General features: G+C 35.0%; 1 protein-coding gene across 1 annotated transcript in view; it reads right to left on the reverse strand.

Annotated features, from left to right (window-relative positions):
* Positions 1 to 19,050, reverse strand: part of slc44a5b (solute carrier family 44 member 5b) — a 23,517-nt gene extending 4,467 nt beyond the window's left edge. Inside the window, exons 1-20 of the mRNA XM_058784509.1 lie at positions 17,457 to 19,050; positions 16,777 to 16,825; positions 11,711 to 11,784; positions 10,411 to 10,495; positions 10,138 to 10,222; positions 9,892 to 10,027; positions 9,094 to 9,153; positions 8,314 to 8,437; positions 4,450 to 4,533; positions 4,252 to 4,364; positions 3,749 to 3,880; positions 3,498 to 3,597; positions 3,277 to 3,369; positions 2,497 to 2,584; positions 2,064 to 2,326; positions 1,856 to 1,950; positions 1,388 to 1,491; positions 1,103 to 1,176; positions 582 to 652; positions 291 to 379 (exon numbers count right to left, since the gene is read on the reverse strand). Coding sequence (XP_058640492.1) covers positions 291 to 379; positions 582 to 652; positions 1,103 to 1,176; positions 1,388 to 1,491; positions 1,856 to 1,950; positions 2,064 to 2,326; positions 2,497 to 2,584; positions 3,277 to 3,369; positions 3,498 to 3,597; positions 3,749 to 3,880; positions 4,252 to 4,364; positions 4,450 to 4,533; positions 8,314 to 8,437; positions 9,094 to 9,153; positions 9,892 to 10,027; positions 10,138 to 10,222; positions 10,411 to 10,495; positions 11,711 to 11,784; positions 16,777 to 16,825; positions 17,457 to 17,496 — 1,959 coding nt within the window. The 5' untranslated portion in view covers positions 17,497 to 19,050. The remainder of the gene's footprint in view (positions 1 to 290; positions 380 to 581; positions 653 to 1,102; positions 1,177 to 1,387; positions 1,492 to 1,855; positions 1,951 to 2,063; positions 2,327 to 2,496; positions 2,585 to 3,276; positions 3,370 to 3,497; positions 3,598 to 3,748; positions 3,881 to 4,251; positions 4,365 to 4,449; positions 4,534 to 8,313; positions 8,438 to 9,093; positions 9,154 to 9,891; positions 10,028 to 10,137; positions 10,223 to 10,410; positions 10,496 to 11,710; positions 11,785 to 16,776; positions 16,826 to 17,456) is intronic.
* Between the last annotated feature and the right edge of the window lie 1,457 nt (positions 19,051 to 20,507).

Raw genomic sequence — 20,507 nt, forward strand, 5'->3', positions numbered from 1 at the left:
GAGGTTTCAAAAAGTATTGAATAAAAGGGTGCTGTTAATTGTGGCCAATGTGTGTTAGAGAAAAACATTTATTTCATAATGATATTTCCCCCCATTTTAAATTCTTATTATCCAATGAAAGGTTAGATTTTTGTGAATTTTTTTAATAAAAGATCAAAAGGATTAACAATGCAGATTAATTTTCACAGCCTTCTTTGATCAGATTTACCAAGGGTGCCGATATTTTTGGCCATGACTGTATACATATATATACAATTTCTAGAACATGAAGGTGTATTACTTGCACTCACCAGCAGAGGGACCCAATAATAATTTAATGACGGCACCTCTTCCTGGATTACTGGTATTTGGCGGGTGAAGAAAAAGAAAGCAAGGACACCTGCAAAAGCATATTCACAACATCAGCAAGCAAAAAGAGCTAGAATGGCAACCAATGTGACATCAATCATTTTTGTGTTTATAATTTATGTGCATGAAGCCAGAAGGTCAAAACCATGTCTGTGTGTGCGGTCAAAGCCCCCTGGCTCTATTAGTCTTAATGTTGGCCTGTCTGTATGTCACAGATGAAACGGTTGACTCACCTACACTCCCTGAGATCAGCAGTTTGCCCAAGAACAGCAGGAAGTCAGTCACCTTGTCCAGAACAGCAACTCTAGAGAAAAACACACAGAATAATAAAGAGATGCTATATATAGTCATATTTAGTCCTGGAGCTCTTACATAAACTAGACATTTTATTATATGGAATATTTAAAGAATTTGCAATTTATTAGATAACAATATTTGGCCAAATATGAGTTGGGCCTGACAAAGTATGACTTTTGTTAAAATTATGCTTCACAAGTTGAACACAAAATAAAAACATCAGACAACAAAACATGTTTCTTTTTTATGTCATAGAGGCAACATTTAGTGAGATTTGAGAGTGATAAACTTAATACAAAAATAACATCCAAAAAAACATCCTGGAAATGTCAAAATAACTGGAACAAATTCTCGAACAGGTGTGTGTGTGTGTGTGTGTGTGTGAGAGAGACAGAGTCCTTGCAGCTTCACACCTTGACAATGACATTATAAATGTAGCAGCTGTGCAGAGTTTTACCTCATAACGTTCCTCATTAACAGGAAGAAAGCATCTCGCGCTGAGGCACAGAAATTCTTCCCATATATTGAAATCTGAGGACATAAAACAAATTGAACAATAATTGTCAATGCATTCCTTCTTTCTGTAAGTCTGTTTCTTGACAACACAGGATCAATATTGGCTTTCATATGTAAACAAATGAAACTATGCACACTGAAAATATATTCTGTTATATAGTAGTTATAAATATATATAGTTTAAATTTATGTAATGCCTGTACCTTGAAAAAGTGGAGTGACTCACCATAATGTAAGCATTCCTGTTCATGAACTTGATGAAGTGCTCTAGGCACCAGAAACAGCATTTTAGGCAGCACAGCAGGAAGCGTGAAAAAGCATTGTGAGCACCTGCGACAAAAACAGAAGAGCAGCACCATTATTCACAATGTATTCAACACTACATATACACTACTGCTCAAAAGATTGGGTAGGTAAGATTTTAGGAAAGATGTTTTTGAAAGAAGTCTCTTATGCTCATTAGGGTTTCATTTATTTGATCAAAAATACAAATAGTTTTTAAAAGGCAAAGGTGAATTTTCAGCAGCCATTACTCCAGTCCAGTGTCACATGATTTTTCAGAAAACATTCTAATATGCTGATTTGGTGCTCAAACCCATTTCTTATTATTATCATTGTTTTTGTGGAAACTGTAACAAATGGAGACATCTGAGACCATCACTGATGATCAAAAAAATTTAAATGTGATTCATACCTTTCAGTTTGTGGTCGAGGTACTCCAGAATAATCCGGATGAACTGTACAATGGACAGAATCAAAGCTCCAAACGCAAGAGAGCCTGTGTGATACCTGGAATAACATTGTAATGTGATTACAGTGAACATTTCATTTCAGCCCAGCAGCTCTCCACTCAGACATAATCAATCATCTGCAAGCTTCTAAGACCACAGATGGCAACGTACCTTAAAGCCCTGCCAAATGATGAAGCCAAGGGGCAAGGTGGGATGTCTGCTGGCTTCCTCAAGGCCCAGTAATAAGAGGCGAACGCTCCGGCGAGGGTGCACTGACCCAGAGCGATGGTGAAATTCACCAGCCAGAGGAAGACCAGCAAATTGCAGAGCTGAAGAACAAAGATGTAACGGTGGTACAAACTCTCCCCGCCGTAAAAAGCAAATGTGCACTGGGAGCCTGGGCACAGTTTAGTCACGTTGGATTGACTGAAGGTCTGAAACACATCAAAGAGACGGAAGGAATCACCAATGTGACACAATTACTAAATCTGAATCAATATAATGGATTGAATATTTAAAATGTAGTACAATGAAAACCTGTACACTGTGTGAGCAGATTGGTGTATCGCAGATGATCACAGTTTACAGTAGGGTTAGTTCTTACCTCTGGTTTACAGGTGAGGTTAGTATACTTGCAGTCAGGTAGCGTTGACATTACTTTATATACTGCGTCTCCAGATGACGCCAGGAAGCTGAAAGAAGTTGCGGTTAAGGAAAATACAATACAGACTAGCTAAAGCTAGTGTGAAATGTAACTGCTAAAATAAAGACTGCTCCTATAAAACAGGACAAGACTTTTTTTTTTTTACATTTTCCCAATCAGAGGAGTTTACATCTCACAATTCAGTTTTTCTTTTGTTTTTGTTTTATTGTTTCTGCCACATAATAACAATTGTGACTTTTTCTCTCACAATTCTGACATTTTTTTCTAGCAAATTTGAGTTTATATATCACAATTCAGATTTTTCTTCTCAGAATCGCTCAAAAGTCTGTTTATACATCTCACAATTCTCAGAATTGCAAGGAAAAGTCTGAATTGATAGATAAAATGTCAAAATTACCTTTAAGATTTTTTTATCCCATGGCAGAAACAAAGTCCCACAGACATGCATTAAAACAAAACCTATTAAACCCCCCAAAAAATTAAAATGTTTTTAATATCTGATATTTAAAAATAAATTAAACCTTTTTCTTTAATTTTTTTTTAATATTTAATATTTTAATTTTTTACAAAAAATAAAATAATAATATACGCACACGCATATACTATACATAAATATATACACACTTTATAAAAAAATATTAAAATATTTACAAAAAAAAAATAATTATATATATATACTGAACTTCATTGAGCATACAAATTAATTTAAAATTTGGATACACAGCTGTAACAGCCCAGTATGCAATACAAAGAGCCAGAAGCAGGAAGGTGATGATGGGATAGAACAGTGTTGACATGATGCAGCCAATCGCCCTGTAGGAAAGAGAGAGATAACATTTAAAATAACATTTGACAGCTTTGTTTCAGGCGTTTTTCCATTTTTCCAAGCACCACCATTAAACAGAAGAAAAAGAGAGAAAGACAGGCAGAAAGAAGCTTACTTGCTGCCCTCCTTTAGAAGAGCAATGGCAATACGAACTCTGTTCCGCAGGAATATCAGTACTAAGATGATAATAACTTCAATGACAGCCAAGGAGATCACTGCGGTAAAATATCAAGCTGTCAGTCACTTCCATCAAACTGAACTTTCATCAACTTGAAAGTGCAGCTGCATTGCTTGGTTTGAGATGCATTATCCGATTTAAACTTCACTACAAACACTCATGTATTAGAATAACTGCAGAAATCTTACTGAATATGAGCCAGGTCTGACTCAGCTGCAAGTAAACCCGAAAGTCAGTCTGGAACCCAATGTCTGAGATGGTGACGTCAGAGTCCGGCTTCCCCTTGAGTGAACTGTACTCCCAGTAACAATGCCATATTCCTGTAAGTGACAGTCAGGACACAGCAATCGGACCCACAGTGCAGAGACATTCACAAACTATCATAGCGGACACATAATTTAGTGTTAAGGTCAGTTACAAGATCAGGGTTGAATTTTTAAAGTGAACATTTATTGCCTGACAATTCAAGAGAACCAGATCAGTCGGATTCATGAATGATTCATTTCGTTTTTTTGAACTGGATCATTTGGTTCACTGATTAAATTGGACTGAAAAGAAGACAAAAAGGACTTTTTGAAGTTTGAAAATTGTGATTTTCTGTTGGATGAACAACATTCACCCAAGAATATATTATATCATTTTTATTTTTGTCTTTTATTATAGTCTGTAGTGTTCTGTAGTCATTACCAACCATAGCCCACAGCCGCTATGACCCCAAAGATCACCATCCAGAAGAGAACGCCGGCAGTGAACCTCAGCAGCAGAATGAAGACCAGACTGACCAGCATACTTATCACCAGACCACTGAAAACACCCATAAACCACAGATCAGCCACACTGTATCAATCTGTTGCATTTCTTAAAGGTGAAAAACTGAGGTTATACATACATTAGGATCCAAAACCATGAGCTGGCGTAATCCTCAAAGATTTTGACGCCCACCTCCTTTGCATCCAACAGGCTGGTGATGCCACTGTAAAAGAGCACAGAAAAGAGTAAAAAAACAGTCAACTCTACTGACTGTACAGAGCAGTTTATGGGGAGGTTTATCTCATAAACATGCCACATACAGTCCTTTCTTGATTAAACTAAGAAGCAATTGCACACTACAGTTGGTTATTACAGATCTACAGCGGTCAGGTCGATGTTTCACACAAGTGTTACTGGTGTAAGAAAACATCAGATTTGTTCTATTGTCCTCCTTTCATGAAAAAGCCATATTTTTCATGCACAGTTTAGGTGAAGGGTTAAAGAACTTAGTCAAAGTTATTGAATCTGAAACAACTGAAATGATGCTTTGAGGGACAGAAGTACAGTCAGCGCAATATGTTGTACTGTTTAAAAGGTCACTGGACACATCTAATTTTCTTAATGTTTCAAAAAAATGTTTAGTCATTAACATTAGCAGTAATGTTTTGGGAAAACAACAGACTTTATTTCTATCCCACAGAGGATAGAATTTTATTCTATCCTATATTATCCTATCTTTATTTCTATCCCACAGTTTTTACTCGGGTCAAACTAAAATGAATATAGTGTGTATTCTATGTAAGTCTATGGTGAGAGAAGTGCTTTAATATACACTACCATTTGAATGTTTTTAAGAAATCAACATTTTTATTCAGCGAGGATGCATTAAACTGATTGAAAGTGACAGTAAAGACATTTATAATGTTACAAAAAAAGTATTGCGGTTTCCACAGAAATATTCAGCAGCACTGTTGTTTTCAACACTGATAATAACAAGAAATGTTTATTGAGCACCAAATCGTGTGACACCGACTTCAAGACTGAAGTAGTGGGCTGGCTGAGGAAAATTCAGCTTTGCCATCACTGGAATGAATTACATTTTAAGATATATTAAAATTAGTGCTGTCAAACGATTAATCGCGATTAATTGCATCCGAAATAAAAGTTTTTGTTTACATAATATATGTGTGTGTTTATTATGTATATATATATATATATAAACACACACACATACAGCATATATTTTGAAAATATTTACATGTATATATTTATATTCATATAATTTATATCATATATAAATATATTTAATATATAAATGTAAAATTTTTCTTAAATATATACATGCATGTGTGTGTGTATTTATATATACATAATAAATATATACAGTACACACACACATATATTCTGTAAACAAAAACATATTTTGGATGCGATTAATCGTTTGACAGCACTAATTAAAATACAAAAAGGGTTATTTTAAATTGTAATAATATTTCACGATATTACTGTTTTTACTGTATTTTTGTTCAAATAAATACAGCCATGGCAAGCATAAGACTTTTTCTCACACAAACTTTTGAATAGTGTATTCATTGATTTGTATAGAAGTGAGGTGGGTTTGAAAAGAATAGCAGCAATGTTATAGAAGCTATTTTGAAACTAACTTGTCGAGCTAAAATCTACCCAATTTAAAGTTGGCTCAAACTTCATTGAAGCTACTTTTTAATAAATGCAGTTATCTATACTTAGCTATAATTTTGTCTAATTGTTGTAAAGGGGGAAAAAGTAGAATAGCTGTACATTGATAAACAAGAATTCAGTGCAGACACCTTTGCAGGAACTCAAAGAATTATGAATGATTCATATGGGAGCATGAGTCTGCAAAAGAACAAAAACAAAAACCCCCAACTTTGTCATGTTTCATCACTACTTGCTGGAAAAAGTAGCCTGCTGCTGGAAACCTGCACTATACTGAAATCAGCTCAACTACTTTCATCAAACTGAAAAATGGTTTAGTTAGTTACTTTCAAACACTGGCTGGCAGAGATGAAGTTCTCCAAGTAATGCTGATGAAAAGTGTGTTTGCCGATAGCAGAGAAGCTTCAGGTGAATGGAGAAGAGCTCTGTGACCCAATTTTAATATCTGCATTTTAAACTCCTACGCTCAATTTTCCCTTGCTGAAAACACGATCAATGTAGTTCATGTACAAAATGACCTTGCGATGACATTAAATCACATCTTCCTCACTTACGTTTGCCATTATATTCTTAAAAAGCTCTTTCAGCAGAGAGACATCTGAAAGGCAGAGGGATTTTGTCAGTGACCTCAGTTTTGACAAGGGAGAAAAAAAAACATACAGAGATGTGTTTTTCTGTTCTACAGATTCTTTGAGAGGCTGCAGGTGCAGAATGAGGGAGGGAGGTTAGTTTGTAGATAAGCGAAGGACAAGGTCAAGTTTCAAAGCTGACAAGAAATGGAGACCTTTCTGTTCCTTGTTGCATAGCTGTAACTTTGCTAAAAAAAAAAAAAAAAGAAGCATTGAGCATGTTACAAAAGACACACATGAAGCAAAAACCTTGGCTTTCTGCAATCAGGTAAAGAGTTGCAAAAAGCATCTGCAGATTAGAGTATAAAAGCGCCTGTTTTTGTGATTGAAACTCAATACAAAAGTACAACTGTTAGGGCCTGTTCACACAGGACACATTATTGCATTAAAAAAAAAATAGCCAGATGGAAAAAGCTGAACTACTTTTAACTGATTTTACCAAGATGTGATGTGATGGCAAAGACGTAAGAACACATCCTGTGTGAACATTGTCTTGCAGACTAGTTACAAGAAACCTGCCTGCCAAAATAAGAAAATACCCTGTGTGTCCTTTCACCCCAGGTGTTTAAATCAGTGCTATTATGGCAGCAGCAAACTCATGCGAACATGCACAGCTTGACTTATTTGCTTAAAAGGCCAGATTCACTCTGACCTTTTGTAAGCCCAAATGTCATACCCAGATAAAACTGTCCTCTCTTGCCTGGATGGAAAGACAGTATATTTAGGAAGAAATATTGGAAATACCTGTATTATTTATTTACCTGCTGTATTTGTACAAATGCACATATTTTTAATATCAAGATGCAAAACATTTCTATTCAAAAGTCTAGGGTCGTTATTTTAAAAAAAGAAAGAAGAAATTAATGCTTTTCTTCAGCAAGGAAACATGAAATTCATTTTTTTTTTTTTAACTGTAAAACATGCATAATATTAAAAGAAAAGTTGTTTCAAATAAATTATGCTCCTTTGAATCTTCTATTCATCAAAGAATCCTTTCAAAAGCATTAAGAGATCTTACCAACCCCTAACTTTTGAACACTAGCGTACACCCACTTAAACTCTGACTCATACAACTAAAATGGAAACTGAGAGCTCCTTCAGAAGAGCATTCATTAATTAATAATCATTATATCTAATTAGGAAGAGCTGAGCGATTTTATGCAGGCCAGAAGATATTTTTAGACTCGTATATACGGGATAATGTATAGTCAGCCAGTTATTATCTCAGAATAAGCACTGACAAGGTGATAGGGACTCTGAAGGGGTTTATTTTGCATGGGTAACCGACTGACTGTATATTATCCCACTTAAAACACAGCTACTTAACCAAATAAATATATAATCATGCATGAAATATTAATTTGAGATTAAATTTTTTTATTATAGAAGACGACGGAGACTGCGGAGTGATACAAGTGAAACTAGCACTGGTTTTAAATTACATGCAATATAATTACACAAGTAAATTATATAGTTGAGTGGCATTATATAACAATATTTGAATCATTTTGGTTTGGTTTGCCTAACTAGTCCTCCTATTCGTGTTACTCTCAATGAGAGCAATTTTGAAGCCATACAGACAGTGCAACATCAGTCCAACATCTACTAAACAGGCTGGTGGAAGAATTTTTTTTTACCTGTAGTCTTATATAAGCACTACTAATAAGTGAACTTACTTTGCTGCATCTCTCAAATCGACGACACTTCTGATTTTACCGTGTCCATCCTTGAAGCTTGTTTTGTTGGCAACAGTTAATGTCCCGTTTCTGGTGATGAAATCGGGAAAGCACCTCTGGAGAACTGATGGAACAGCAAAGAATAACGAAAAAAGAAAAATTCCACTTAATTTTTAAGTATTTATAAGCTGTTAAGGGCGTGCTTTCTGTTTATCTTCAAGGCCTAAATTCCTGAGAGGTGATAAGCAGCAGCTATTCAAGGGTTTCGTATCATTCTGTGCCTCCTCTGCTGATATGGAGACGATGCAGTGACCTTCTCAGCCTTGGCAGAGACATTTTCTCTCTTTCTATCTCTTATATTATTCACAATGTTTACATTAAAGCAGATATGATGGCTTCAAAGAGATCCAGTGGCCTGAACTGAAACTCATGATCTCCTGATATACAAATTTCTATTGATATTCGCATACATTCATGCAATCTTTTATTAGTATCTTTTGAATTACACATAACAATTTCTAACATGAATTAAATTGAACTCACTTATACCCATAAATGTTGGGGTTTCTTTGTCACACTCACTCATTCCTTAAACTTTTGAGATTCTATTGGAATTGTGGGCATTTTTTTGAAGTATTCATACATTATTAATGCTGACGTGCATATACATTTGAACTAAAATTTGGCACCAAGACAGGCAATTATAATGAAAAATACAAGCACAGAAAGCATTTATTTGACTATATACTCCTCACAAAATTATTTTCTGAAAAAACTTACATGGTCTGCTTGGCACAATCATTGAGGGACAGTCTTCATCCCGAAGCACCTGAGAAACCGCTGTCAAATGAGAAAAAAAGAAGATACTTTAAAAAATAAATAAATAAAAAATCATTCATACTGCTCTCTACAGTATTTCTCCAGCATGTCAGGCCTGGCTCAAACACAGTCACCATGTGCGCTTCTAAATGTGCATGTGTGAGAATGTGTGAAAATCCAGTGACTCAGCAGAATCAGGCCATTGACGGTTTGTGTTGGTACATTTACGCATTGACACGCAAAGAAACGTAGGCGCCTGCTGGAGTGTACATGCGTGACGTATCGTCCTGGTAAGATGAACCATCGTCATCAAAAATACTCATGTATCGGACCATAACAGGCATAATATTCCTCTAGACATAAAAGGGTTCCAGCACTCTTTTAACGAATTCATTTCTATGAATTTTCAAGTAGTTTGTGATAAGGGATAAGGATTATTCTATTAATTATTAATATAATCACTTCATATTCAATTAATTATTAAATCAATTTGCTAAAAAACTATTTATTTATTTATGAGTCAGCTCAACAAATTGAAAAAATAACCATCTTAGAAAAAATATTAGCTTTTTCACTTTAAAAATTTCAATGACTTTTAAGATTGTAATCATTTCTGTGACTTTTCCAGACCTAGAAAATAAAATCATACAAATTCACGGCTGTGGGAACCCCGTTTCAAGAATTTTCAAACTTCAGTGTGCATGTGATCACTGAATTTAAACAAAGTTTTGGTTCTTGCAGATACTCTCTAGTTTCCACATGGTACCTTATCAGGATTGTTGAAACCCGGCTTGCAGAATTGCTTGTAGTAATCCCAGTAGCTCTTATTGCGTCTATAGTTGTATTGCATGTCGATGTATGTGGCAAATCTGTCTGGGCACTTGGATACACACAGCTGGGGTGAGTAAGAGAGAAAGAGAGGCATCAGTTCCAAAACAAGCCAGTGCTAAAAACAGAACATTCCAGCTTAGATGACAGATGGTTTGCAAATAGTGTCTGTATTACCTGAGTTGTAGGGCACTGGAGGTTAATGAGGACTGTAGGATTGGCACATTGTAAAATATTGAAGTAAAATAATATGGCTTTATTTCTGTGGGGGAGAAACAGAAGGTGTTTCAATCCATCTTTGAAACATAAAAATCTAATAAATAATTGAATAAATAAATAAATCTCATACTTAATATATTAAGTATGAGATTACTTTTAAATATTTTATGCAATTTATTAATTAAAGCATAACAGCATTAACACCTCAATTTGTCTCTGGCTCATACTCACGCATTAGGAGTACCCTGCTGTCCACAGAACTGCCCATAGCTGTCTGTTGGGTAGACCACTTTCCGGGGATCCCCATGCATCCAAGCTTAAAAAACATAACACAAGTCATGTCATCTGAATCATGTTACTCAAATAAGTTTACCACAGTTGCAATTCAAGCGTCATGCATTTCAAAGAACTGCTGTAATAAAAAATAAAAAAAATCTTATTTTGCACCAGCAACCTCAGTATTTATGGCAACACTGAAACTACACCCACTGTTCCTGCTAAGAAGGGAAAGAGAACAAACATGTACAGATGCATGAAAAACAAACTAAAAATAAAGTGAAACCTCTTTATTTAATTCAGAGCATAGGAGGCTCTTTATGTAATTGAATATGAGTGATTTAAGTCCACAGAGAATCTAACACACTACAGCTTTGTGGAGAAGGATTCTGCCTGATGATTTAATTTTCTCCACTCAAGTCTGCATGGAAAAGTGAATTTGAGCTTCAAGGGTCACGGAATGTCACCCCGAGCCTAAAACGGTCACATGAGTTGTCAGTGCACTTCAAAGGGCAACAGAAAAGCCAGTCATATTAATTTAGCCTAGTCAGGATTAAACCGATAAGACCAGAGCAGAGTGAGATCAGCATGAGAAAAAAAAAGCACTGTGTCTTACACCCCACAGACTCGATATGTACAGTTTGTACTGTTTATATAATTACAATTTAATAAATAATTAAATTGGAACATTTTAAACTATGTAATTTACTCCTGTGATGGCAAATCCGAATTTTAAGCAGCCCTTTCTCCAATCTGTCATATTATATAATATTATCTTCCAGAAATCATTCTAGCATTCTAAAAAACTAAAATTTGTTTTTAAAGTTAGATCCTAGAACTTTTGGGCGCCACTTTATAAATAAGAATCACAGGCAGCATGTTTCCAATACAGACAGATCCAACAGTCGGCAAGCTGTGAGTCTCCCAGAAACGACACAAGAGAAGAGCCTGTGACAGTTTTAACCACAGACTCCACATTTAAACCACAAATGATGTAACCGATCAAATGTCACAGTGAATGAATGGGTTCGTGTGAGTCCTCTTGCTTTTTTGAGAATGGACTAAATGACTGTTCATATAAAAACAGCCACATACGGTGAGGGGAGTGTAACTGAACATAATGACACTGCATTAGGCTGCTGTTTACGACTGACGCTCCCCCGCCGCTTCTATTTGGCTGCTTAATAGCGCTGGATTCATGAGCCGCATTACGCAACCCTCTCTGCTGAAGCGCACGTTAATGAGTGTAACTCACCCACTGTTCCCAGAACGATGTAACTGAGGATGACGATGACAAAGATCACACAGCAAAGCACGTCTGTGCAGCCCCTGCAGAGGGAATGTGAGAAAAGAGAATGTAAGGGAGAGAATGTGAGCGCTGAATGAATAAATCACACTACATCTACATTCATAATGGCATTTCAGTACGTACACGAATAAGTTAAGGAATTGCATATTTCTAATTAATCAAATATTGTAAAATAAAATTTTTATAACCATTGTGAACTCTCAATCTAGAAACAAAATAACATTATTCACCAACACAGTGTGTTAAAGAACACATAGATACACAGAGCACATACACTGTTTTTGTGATAATTTTTCCCTGCTGACTGTAACCCCATTAGAACAGCCTTGTGACCCATTTTTGGGTGCCAACCTACTAGTTGAAAACAACTAAATAGCAGCTTTGCAAACAGAGAAAATGAGGCTGAGGTCAGAGCAAGGCAACAGAAAAGATTAAAAGATGTGCTGCATCCTCATTTGCATATTATCCATCCGACATAGTATGCAAGTAATTAAGTAGTGCACAGGGTGGTTACTGTTAACTAAATAGTAAAACTATTAAAACTGACTTCATTTAATGAAATTAAATTATAAAAAAAAATAAAAAATAAAAGAATTTTAATATTTATATATCTATATATATATATATATATATATATATATATATATATATATATATATATATATATATATTTAAAAATCACAATATAACAATTGCAATTGTCACAATATACACTACTATTCAAAAGTAGTACTATAAAATACTTTTATTCAGCAAGGATGTGTTAAATGGATGAAAAGTGATAGTAAAGACTTATATTGTTGGAAAAGATTTTGAATAAATGCTGTTCTTTTAACTTTTTATTCATCAAAGAATCAAAGAAAAAGTATTACAGGTTCCAAAAAAATATTTTCAGTTTCAACACTGATAATAAATCAGCATATTAAAATGGATCATGTGACACTGAAGACTGGAGTAATGGCTGATGAAAATTCAGCGCTGCATCACAGAAATGAACTATATTTTAAAGTATATTAAAATAGGAAACCAATATTAGAAATTGCAATAATATTTCACAATATTACTGTTTTTTTTCTGTATTTTTGATCAAATAAGAACAGCCTTGATAAGCAAGATACTCCATTAAAAAAACATTGAAAATCTTACTGATCCCAAACTTTTGAACGGCAGTGTAAATATTAGATGAATTAAAATGAAAAATGTTGCATTGACAACTACCTGAAATAAAAGTTTAAGTTGAAGTACTAAAAAAATGAAAACTGAAATTAATAAAAACTAGTAAAAAGAACAAATTTATTTAAACAAAATGAAAAATGAAAACTGAAAATATAAAAATAAAATCTAATTCTAATTCATTATATGGTAAAAAAATAATAATACTAAAATTATACTGGCAGTGCATCCTAAATTATTATACACTAAACATTCTAGAAATGCCCAGATGATAAACTCCATTAAAAAGTACCTGAATGCAAGGACAAACATCCGAAAGTAGATTTTAAAAATAACTCAAAAGTTAGTAACATTGGTAACGTGTCCTAATACAACACATTCATAACTATATACTTGTAGTGCAGAATTGGGACGTAGCCATATGGTTCAGTAGGACAGTAAACTTCAGTCTTGTGTAGTTCTGACTGCACTAATCCAAATCTGACTAACTCCCAGCATACAGCATCTTTGAGTGGACAGCTAATGTGGAGCACAGTAGAAATGAGTGACATGTCTGATGTGTAAACTACAAACCCACAGTGTCATCTGTAACAGCGTTCCCTGAGCTATATTTAAATTCTGCTCAACACAGACGGGGAGTGGGTGGTTGCGTCGGGCCGCTTTCACACAAAGGTGCGGATTTGACGTGTTACTGGGAGTCAGTGACATTTAATGCAATACAGCTTGGGTGATATTTTCTGAGATACAGTGTTAATGGACTGATGGAAAAGTAGCCAAAAAAATAATAAAAAATGAAAATAAACTTATTCACAGGCATAGTTATCCATAAATTAGCATTCTGTCATTATATGCTCACCCTCATATTGTTCCAACCCCAAAGGAGGTTATTTAATTTTGTTTTTGAAAATACATGACTCTTCACCAGAAAAGTAGCTCATATGACTTGTTTACTACTACTTTGTGTGAGGAACAGACCAAAATTTCTCAATAGGTTAAGTCTGAAAATTGGACCAACTTCTAATGTGTGAACATACAGTTCATAGGTTTATTGAAAATAACCAATTGGAAAGATTGATCTGTTCACAAATCGGACTGATCCAGTTCTCAGTGATCTGGTCACAGCTGTTCTGCTCACTTTAGAAGATTTTCAGATGTTCTATGACTTCATATGAAGTCATATGGACTTTAATGGTGCTTTCTATAGTTAGACATGATGTGATCACTATAAACTGCTTTTGATAAGAAAGTCTGTGTGAAGAAACTTTTCCTTTTGTGCTCCAAGAAATTTTTTTTAACTAAAAATAATTTTATCTCTTCCATAAATCATAGTCATAGGTTTATTAAACAACAAACAACTAAAAAAACTTCATCAATTTATTACTGAGACACTATGATGAACAACTGGGTCAGCTGTGACGTGGATTGTACCGCACCTCATCACAGCAAAGATAGCACAGCAAAGTCCCGCATGCTGTGCCAACCCAACAGAGCTTAAGCGTTTTACATCAGTCAACCCTAATTAGCAGTAGCTGGGCCTTATGAATACGGTAAAAGCAAAGGAAAACCCCATTAGAAACACACTGGGTTGCACACTGTGATGGCCACTCTCTATTGAGTGCAACAAAAATACAGTAACAACCCATGGCTTGTTGTCCAATAATAGCAGAATTACCTCACAATCTGCTGAATCCTATTGAGTTTGAATGTTAATGAGGCAAAGCAACTCTAGACATGTGAGCAACAGTCATTGATTTCTCTATCACTGCCGAACTAACCATTGATCCACCAGCAGCTCTGGATCAGAGCGAGAAACAGGCCAGCGGAGTGACAGGTCCATGAATCAAGTCAATATTTTTATCAATAACACACATGCAAATCAGGACAAATCAAGACAATGCTTTGAGAGTGTACATGTGTGTTTCTGACCTAGCTGTAGTTTTGGAGGGATTAGATATATACAGTATGTGTGTATGTATGTATGTATGTATGTATGTATGTATCTATACACATATGTACGCATATACACACACACACTTATTTTTTAAAGGGGTCTAAAGACCCCTAAGTAGAAAGGAATAAAAAATAAAATAACAAACAACTAAATATTGTCAGAAGTAAATACGAAAATTCATATTTGCATCTGCCAATATAATTTTTCTTCTTCATTTTTTACATTTTCTGCATTTCTACTTTTTAGACCCCTCCAAAAAATATTAATATATATATTTACTTTTATAAAATATATAAATGTATAAAATATTCATTTTGCTCAAATTATTTGTTGTTGGACATTGAATGTAACGTAGAATTTTAAACCTACATATAAGTGTATTTTTATGATAGCAGTAACTGTAAATCAAATGTAAGCTAGCTAATACAGCCCTAATTACTAGCTCTAATGATTCTGCTTATCAGTTAAAATGTAGTCTGTTTATTTATTTTAATTTTTAATTTAGTGATTTTAACTTTTCATTTAGTGTGTTTAAGGCTTTAAAGAGGCATTTTAGATTGTAATGTTTTAATGTTGTATTAATAACCATAAAAGGTACAGCTGTCATAAAACCAGAGAAAGGCTGCATGGCAAGAAACTGCTGATCAACTGAATGCGCAAGTAGCAACCATGTTAAAATGTTTTCATCTTAAAACAATGTCATTAAATCTTGGACACAATACATTAAATAGATGTATAAATATATAAATATTGTAGCCTATATTTTTATTTATTTGATTTATTATTTAAGTTGCATTTTCTGAATACTTTCATTTTTGGACAGATAATAAAGTTAAATAATTGCATGTGAGAAGAGTCATTGGTAATATCAATGCATTCCTATTGGTCAGCATTAGAGGAGCTCAGCTAAGCCTGACAGTTAGCCTACCCTGGACCAGGGCTGCATTTCCCAAAAGCATTCGTAAGCTGAAGTACATCGTAGACCCATTGAAACCAACCAGCTTACAATGCTTTTGGAATCACAGCCCAGGTTAGTTTCCCAGCATAAGTTGCCAGAGTGACTGAGCTTGAGCTATGGTAAATTTGCTTTATGAAACTAAATCAAGTGATAATAAGTCAGACTAACTGAAATAAGACTGGCTTATTAAGTAAACTTGTTTCATGAAACAGCCCCCAGATGTTGAGTTGTAAGCTTAGTCAATAGTATATAGAACTGACTAAATTTAAAACAACAGGTTAGTTCCCTTTTAGATATATATGCATTTGTTTCATGTATAAAAATGTTAGTAGCTGTTCTTATTTTGCTCATTGGAAATCAAATGTATATATTATGCAATGTAAATTATATACAAATAAACAAACAAACGCACACACACACACACACATATACATATATACACACACACACACATATATATACATATATATATATATATATATATACACATACATGGGCTGTCAAACGATTAATCGCATCCAAAATAAGTTTTGTTTACATAATATATGTGTGTACTGTGTATATTTATTATGTATATAAATACACACACATGTATGTATATATTTCAGAAAAGTATGTTATATTTAAATACTAAATATATTTATATATAATATAAATTATATGAATATAAATATATACATGTATACACACATATTATGTAAACAAAAACTTCTATTTTGGATGCGAGTAATCGTTTCACAGCAAAAAAAATATATATATATATGTATATGTATGTGTGTGTTTGTTTGTATTATATACAATAATATTAAAATAAAATACCAATAATAATAATAATAATAATACTAATAATAAGTATATGTCTATATCATGTAATACATGTGGCTTCAAATAAACTCCAAAAATGATCACAAGGATTAAGATTTACTCTACCTGTTGTGAACAGGTCCTCTGAATGTGGGGTCAAATTTGTGTGGCTCCCCTGTAATGCAAGAACAAAGTGATTTAAATCGTGAAAAATACAACTCCAAAAGAATTTAATCTATACTTTTGCCCCCAAAAATTTAATTATTCTTGTTAGGAGCTATGTTAGTAGCTATTCTCATAAGCAGCTGACCAGGTCAAAGAGCAAAGAAACTAACTGATTTCAGAGAAAGCCCACAATGAAACAATGTCACCACCACGTTACGCTCTTAAAAATAAAGGTGCTTAAAAGGTTCTTCACAGCGATGCCATAGAAGAACCATTTTTGGTTTCACAAAGAACCATTCAGTCATCTCTTTCTTACCTTTTTATAATCTGAAGAACCTTCTTTCGCCACAAAGAACCTTTTGTGAAACAGAAAGGTTCTTCAGATGTTAACGGTTCTTTATGGAACCATTTAGACAAAAAGGTTCTTCTATGCCATCGTGAAGCACCTTTATTTTTAAGAGTGTAAGTGAACAAAGAAATCGATCAAGTAGGTCTGAACAGCCCCATAACAAAGAGCCGAAACAAAGCACAGGCAAACAAAAGAATGTACCTGCCACAGTTCTAAACACATTGGACAATTTTGACATCAAGCTCACAGAGTGACATTTCCCCTCGTCAAAGTATTTACAGTAAGTTCCTACCCAATTCTGCTTTGTAGTATCCTCCTTTCGGTCCGGTCATGTTCACTGTTCACTGAACGAAGACACTGTGTGTTTATATAATGTTGCTGTGCGTGTGTCACTTCCTATGAGGGCTGAGGTGGTATCTTCTCGCCTTTCTCCGATCGGTTAATCATTACACACAAAGCTGTGTTTGCGAGAGGAGGTGGAAGAGAAATCAGGCTGGTGGGCGTTTGCGTTGCTTCCATCTGCCTCTCTCTCTCACTCTCCACTCCTTCTTCACTCGCTCCTTAGCCTCCTTCTCTCTCTCTCTCTCTCTCTCTTCCGCTCACAAAGGAAACAGAACTGGTGTCTCGCGGCTCAGATTGGTAGCATCCACTGACACACCAAACACAATGAGACAACAGCACGGCAGCCACCTGCTCAAAGCTTTGCGTGCGCACACACACAGTCTCAGAAAGTGCTGTTTGTATGTCGCCAAACATACCATCACTTCTCATCTCAGTGGAATTAACATCCTGATGTGTTACTAACCCAATTAATAGATGAAATCCTTATATTTAAATGGACAGACTCACTGTCTGGAGCAAATTTTGACAGAACATAACCAATACGCAAGTCTGCTAGGATCTGTGCCAGTGTATCTGAACAAGCTGAGTGGACAGACGTCAGTCGTCACATATGATGATGCTCGCCTAGATGGCCCAAGTTGGGAGATCAGGCAGTGATGCCATCCTGGAAGAAAAAAGCCGGTTTAAACTGCGTTTCAGCTGATCTTAGATCCTCAAAACCCATACAAAACCAGCCAACAGACAACCCTGACTAGGCTGGGAGAAGCAGCTAAGACCAACAAACAATCTTAGGCAGGATTAAGCGGTTTTTGATGTTACAGTGCAGCTTTATGATGATATCATAATGTCATATATAAGGCCAGCTGATTTAAGATGCTAATAAGTCCCCAAAACCCAAATAAACCAGCTAGCAGACCACACTGACCAAGATATGAGAACCGGTAACAACCATGATGTAATGTATGATGCCATGTTTATGATGGCATCAGTTGGCCGATATAAAGAGAGTGAATGGCATATTCTCCAAAAGAGGCCTGCAAGTTGCAACTAATTGCAATATTGCAATTTTGTTTAATCTGTCAATTATTTATTAAATTAATTGGACAAAAAATGATTCCATCAAAAAATGTGAAAAATTAATGGCTGATACAAAACAACCAAACTTATGCCTGTATGCTATACATTGTGTGAAAAAAAAAGGTGAACACTATAAAGTAGCCTACTTATAGCTTTTCACACTATCATTTTTGTGCAAAAAATGCTTTCAAAAACAGCCAAATTGACTAATTCTGTATTCAAAAATTCTATATTTCATATTCTATAGTTCATTTTTCCTTATAGGCATAAATGGGTAACTATGATAAGATGTGTTCTCCATACAAGTGGGTGGGGCTTCATGCTCACTGTATTCCTTATCACTAAACAAACATTTCAGAGGAACCTCTGATTGGTTCAGTGGGAATTTAGATGTCAAAATAACAGCTGTTACCACACCTTCGAGAAACCACAGAAGATCCTTCACATTCATACAACAACCACCAATTGCAAAAACATTCTGGACCTCTTGACCTTGGCAAAGGAGAAGAAAGGAGAACTACACACAAGATTTTGGATGCGCTCCAATGAGCAGTAGTCAGCCCTGCTCGTCCGTCTCTATTATCATGAGGTCTGAACTACATTCTGAGCTGTAAACAATGTGAATTTAAGGAATGTCCACTCCTTTCAAACCACTTCTCCTTTCCTCAGAAACTGCTAGTAAATCTCACAAATAATTCATCATCAAGTAACACAATGAATCAGTAAGTAAGTAACACATCAAACTAAACATGAAATTCTGAAATAAAAAGACTGAAATAGTAGGCTATTTTCTTGTAAAATGTACTCCAATAATTTTTTCTAAATCTAATTACAGGGTTAAAGAATAAATAAATACAATAGAAAACATGCAGGTAGGATGGCCTAGGCTATCTAAGAGAAATAAAACAATTAAATGTAAAAATTCAACACAGAATTGTCTTTGCATGAATGAAATATTCTATACTGATTTGTATTAAAGCTAAACTAAAGTTATTCAGTCAAAAGCTGAGTGATTTTCTTTGTATTTTGTTGTTTGAAAACAGGAGTTTTCAAAAAGGTTCAGTTTCAGTGACCTGGTGCAGCATTTGCGTTTGGACGAACAGCCAAACCGCATAGAAAAAGCCGCGGTTTTGAAAATACCCGCGTTCCTGTGGACAGGGCCTTAGTCAAAACGGACTATGTTTATGTGAAAACTAGCCAAGCTGGGCATTTTGACATGTGTGTAATCGATAGTTTAAGGACAATAAACAGCGAAAAGAACCTCAATTCAGCATTTATATGCTGTTTGATGGGTGCTTCGTGTGTGACCTGTCAGTACAGCGTGCGAGTACCGAATTGAGTTGTCTTTCACCTCTTACTGTGCTTGAACAGTTTACAATCACTTGAAAGTTTAAAATAACAAGGCTTACAAATGCAAGCAAAGGATAAACTTTCATGGCACAGCATCATTGCAACTTTACCTTTATCCAACAATTCTACCATTTAACAAATTTATCCCGATTTCTCATGTTTACCGCCCTCACCTATACTAACTACAGTTACACTTACGGTCAAAGAGAGGAGTCTCAGAGAAAAGAGTGTTAGACAAAATAAAACGGTTATAGACAGAAGAAAGAGAAAAAGAGACAAGAAGGATAAAGAGACATAAATAATACTGGCAGACATGAGAGAAAGAAGAGAGAGAGAGAGGAAAGAAGAGCTGATAAGACACTGTGGCCAGGCGACAAACAGGTCAGGACATCTGGAAAATGCTCCTGAGGTATTATGGGAATAACAATGTTAGCATTTCTTGTCCTGTCCCATTTGACTATATGTTTCAGAAGGGTGCTCATGAACACCTCCTTTGTGGCCACTAAATGCTTTTAATTTGCCCCTCAACTACAAGACACTATCTCTTAAAAGAATAGCTCTCTCAAAAATGTAA

Source organism: Onychostoma macrolepis, chromosome 08, assembly GCF_012432095.1.
Source record: "Onychostoma macrolepis isolate SWU-2019 chromosome 08, ASM1243209v1, whole genome shotgun sequence".
Classification (NCBI taxonomy): Eukaryota; Metazoa; Chordata; class Actinopteri; order Cypriniformes; family Cyprinidae; genus Onychostoma; species Onychostoma macrolepis.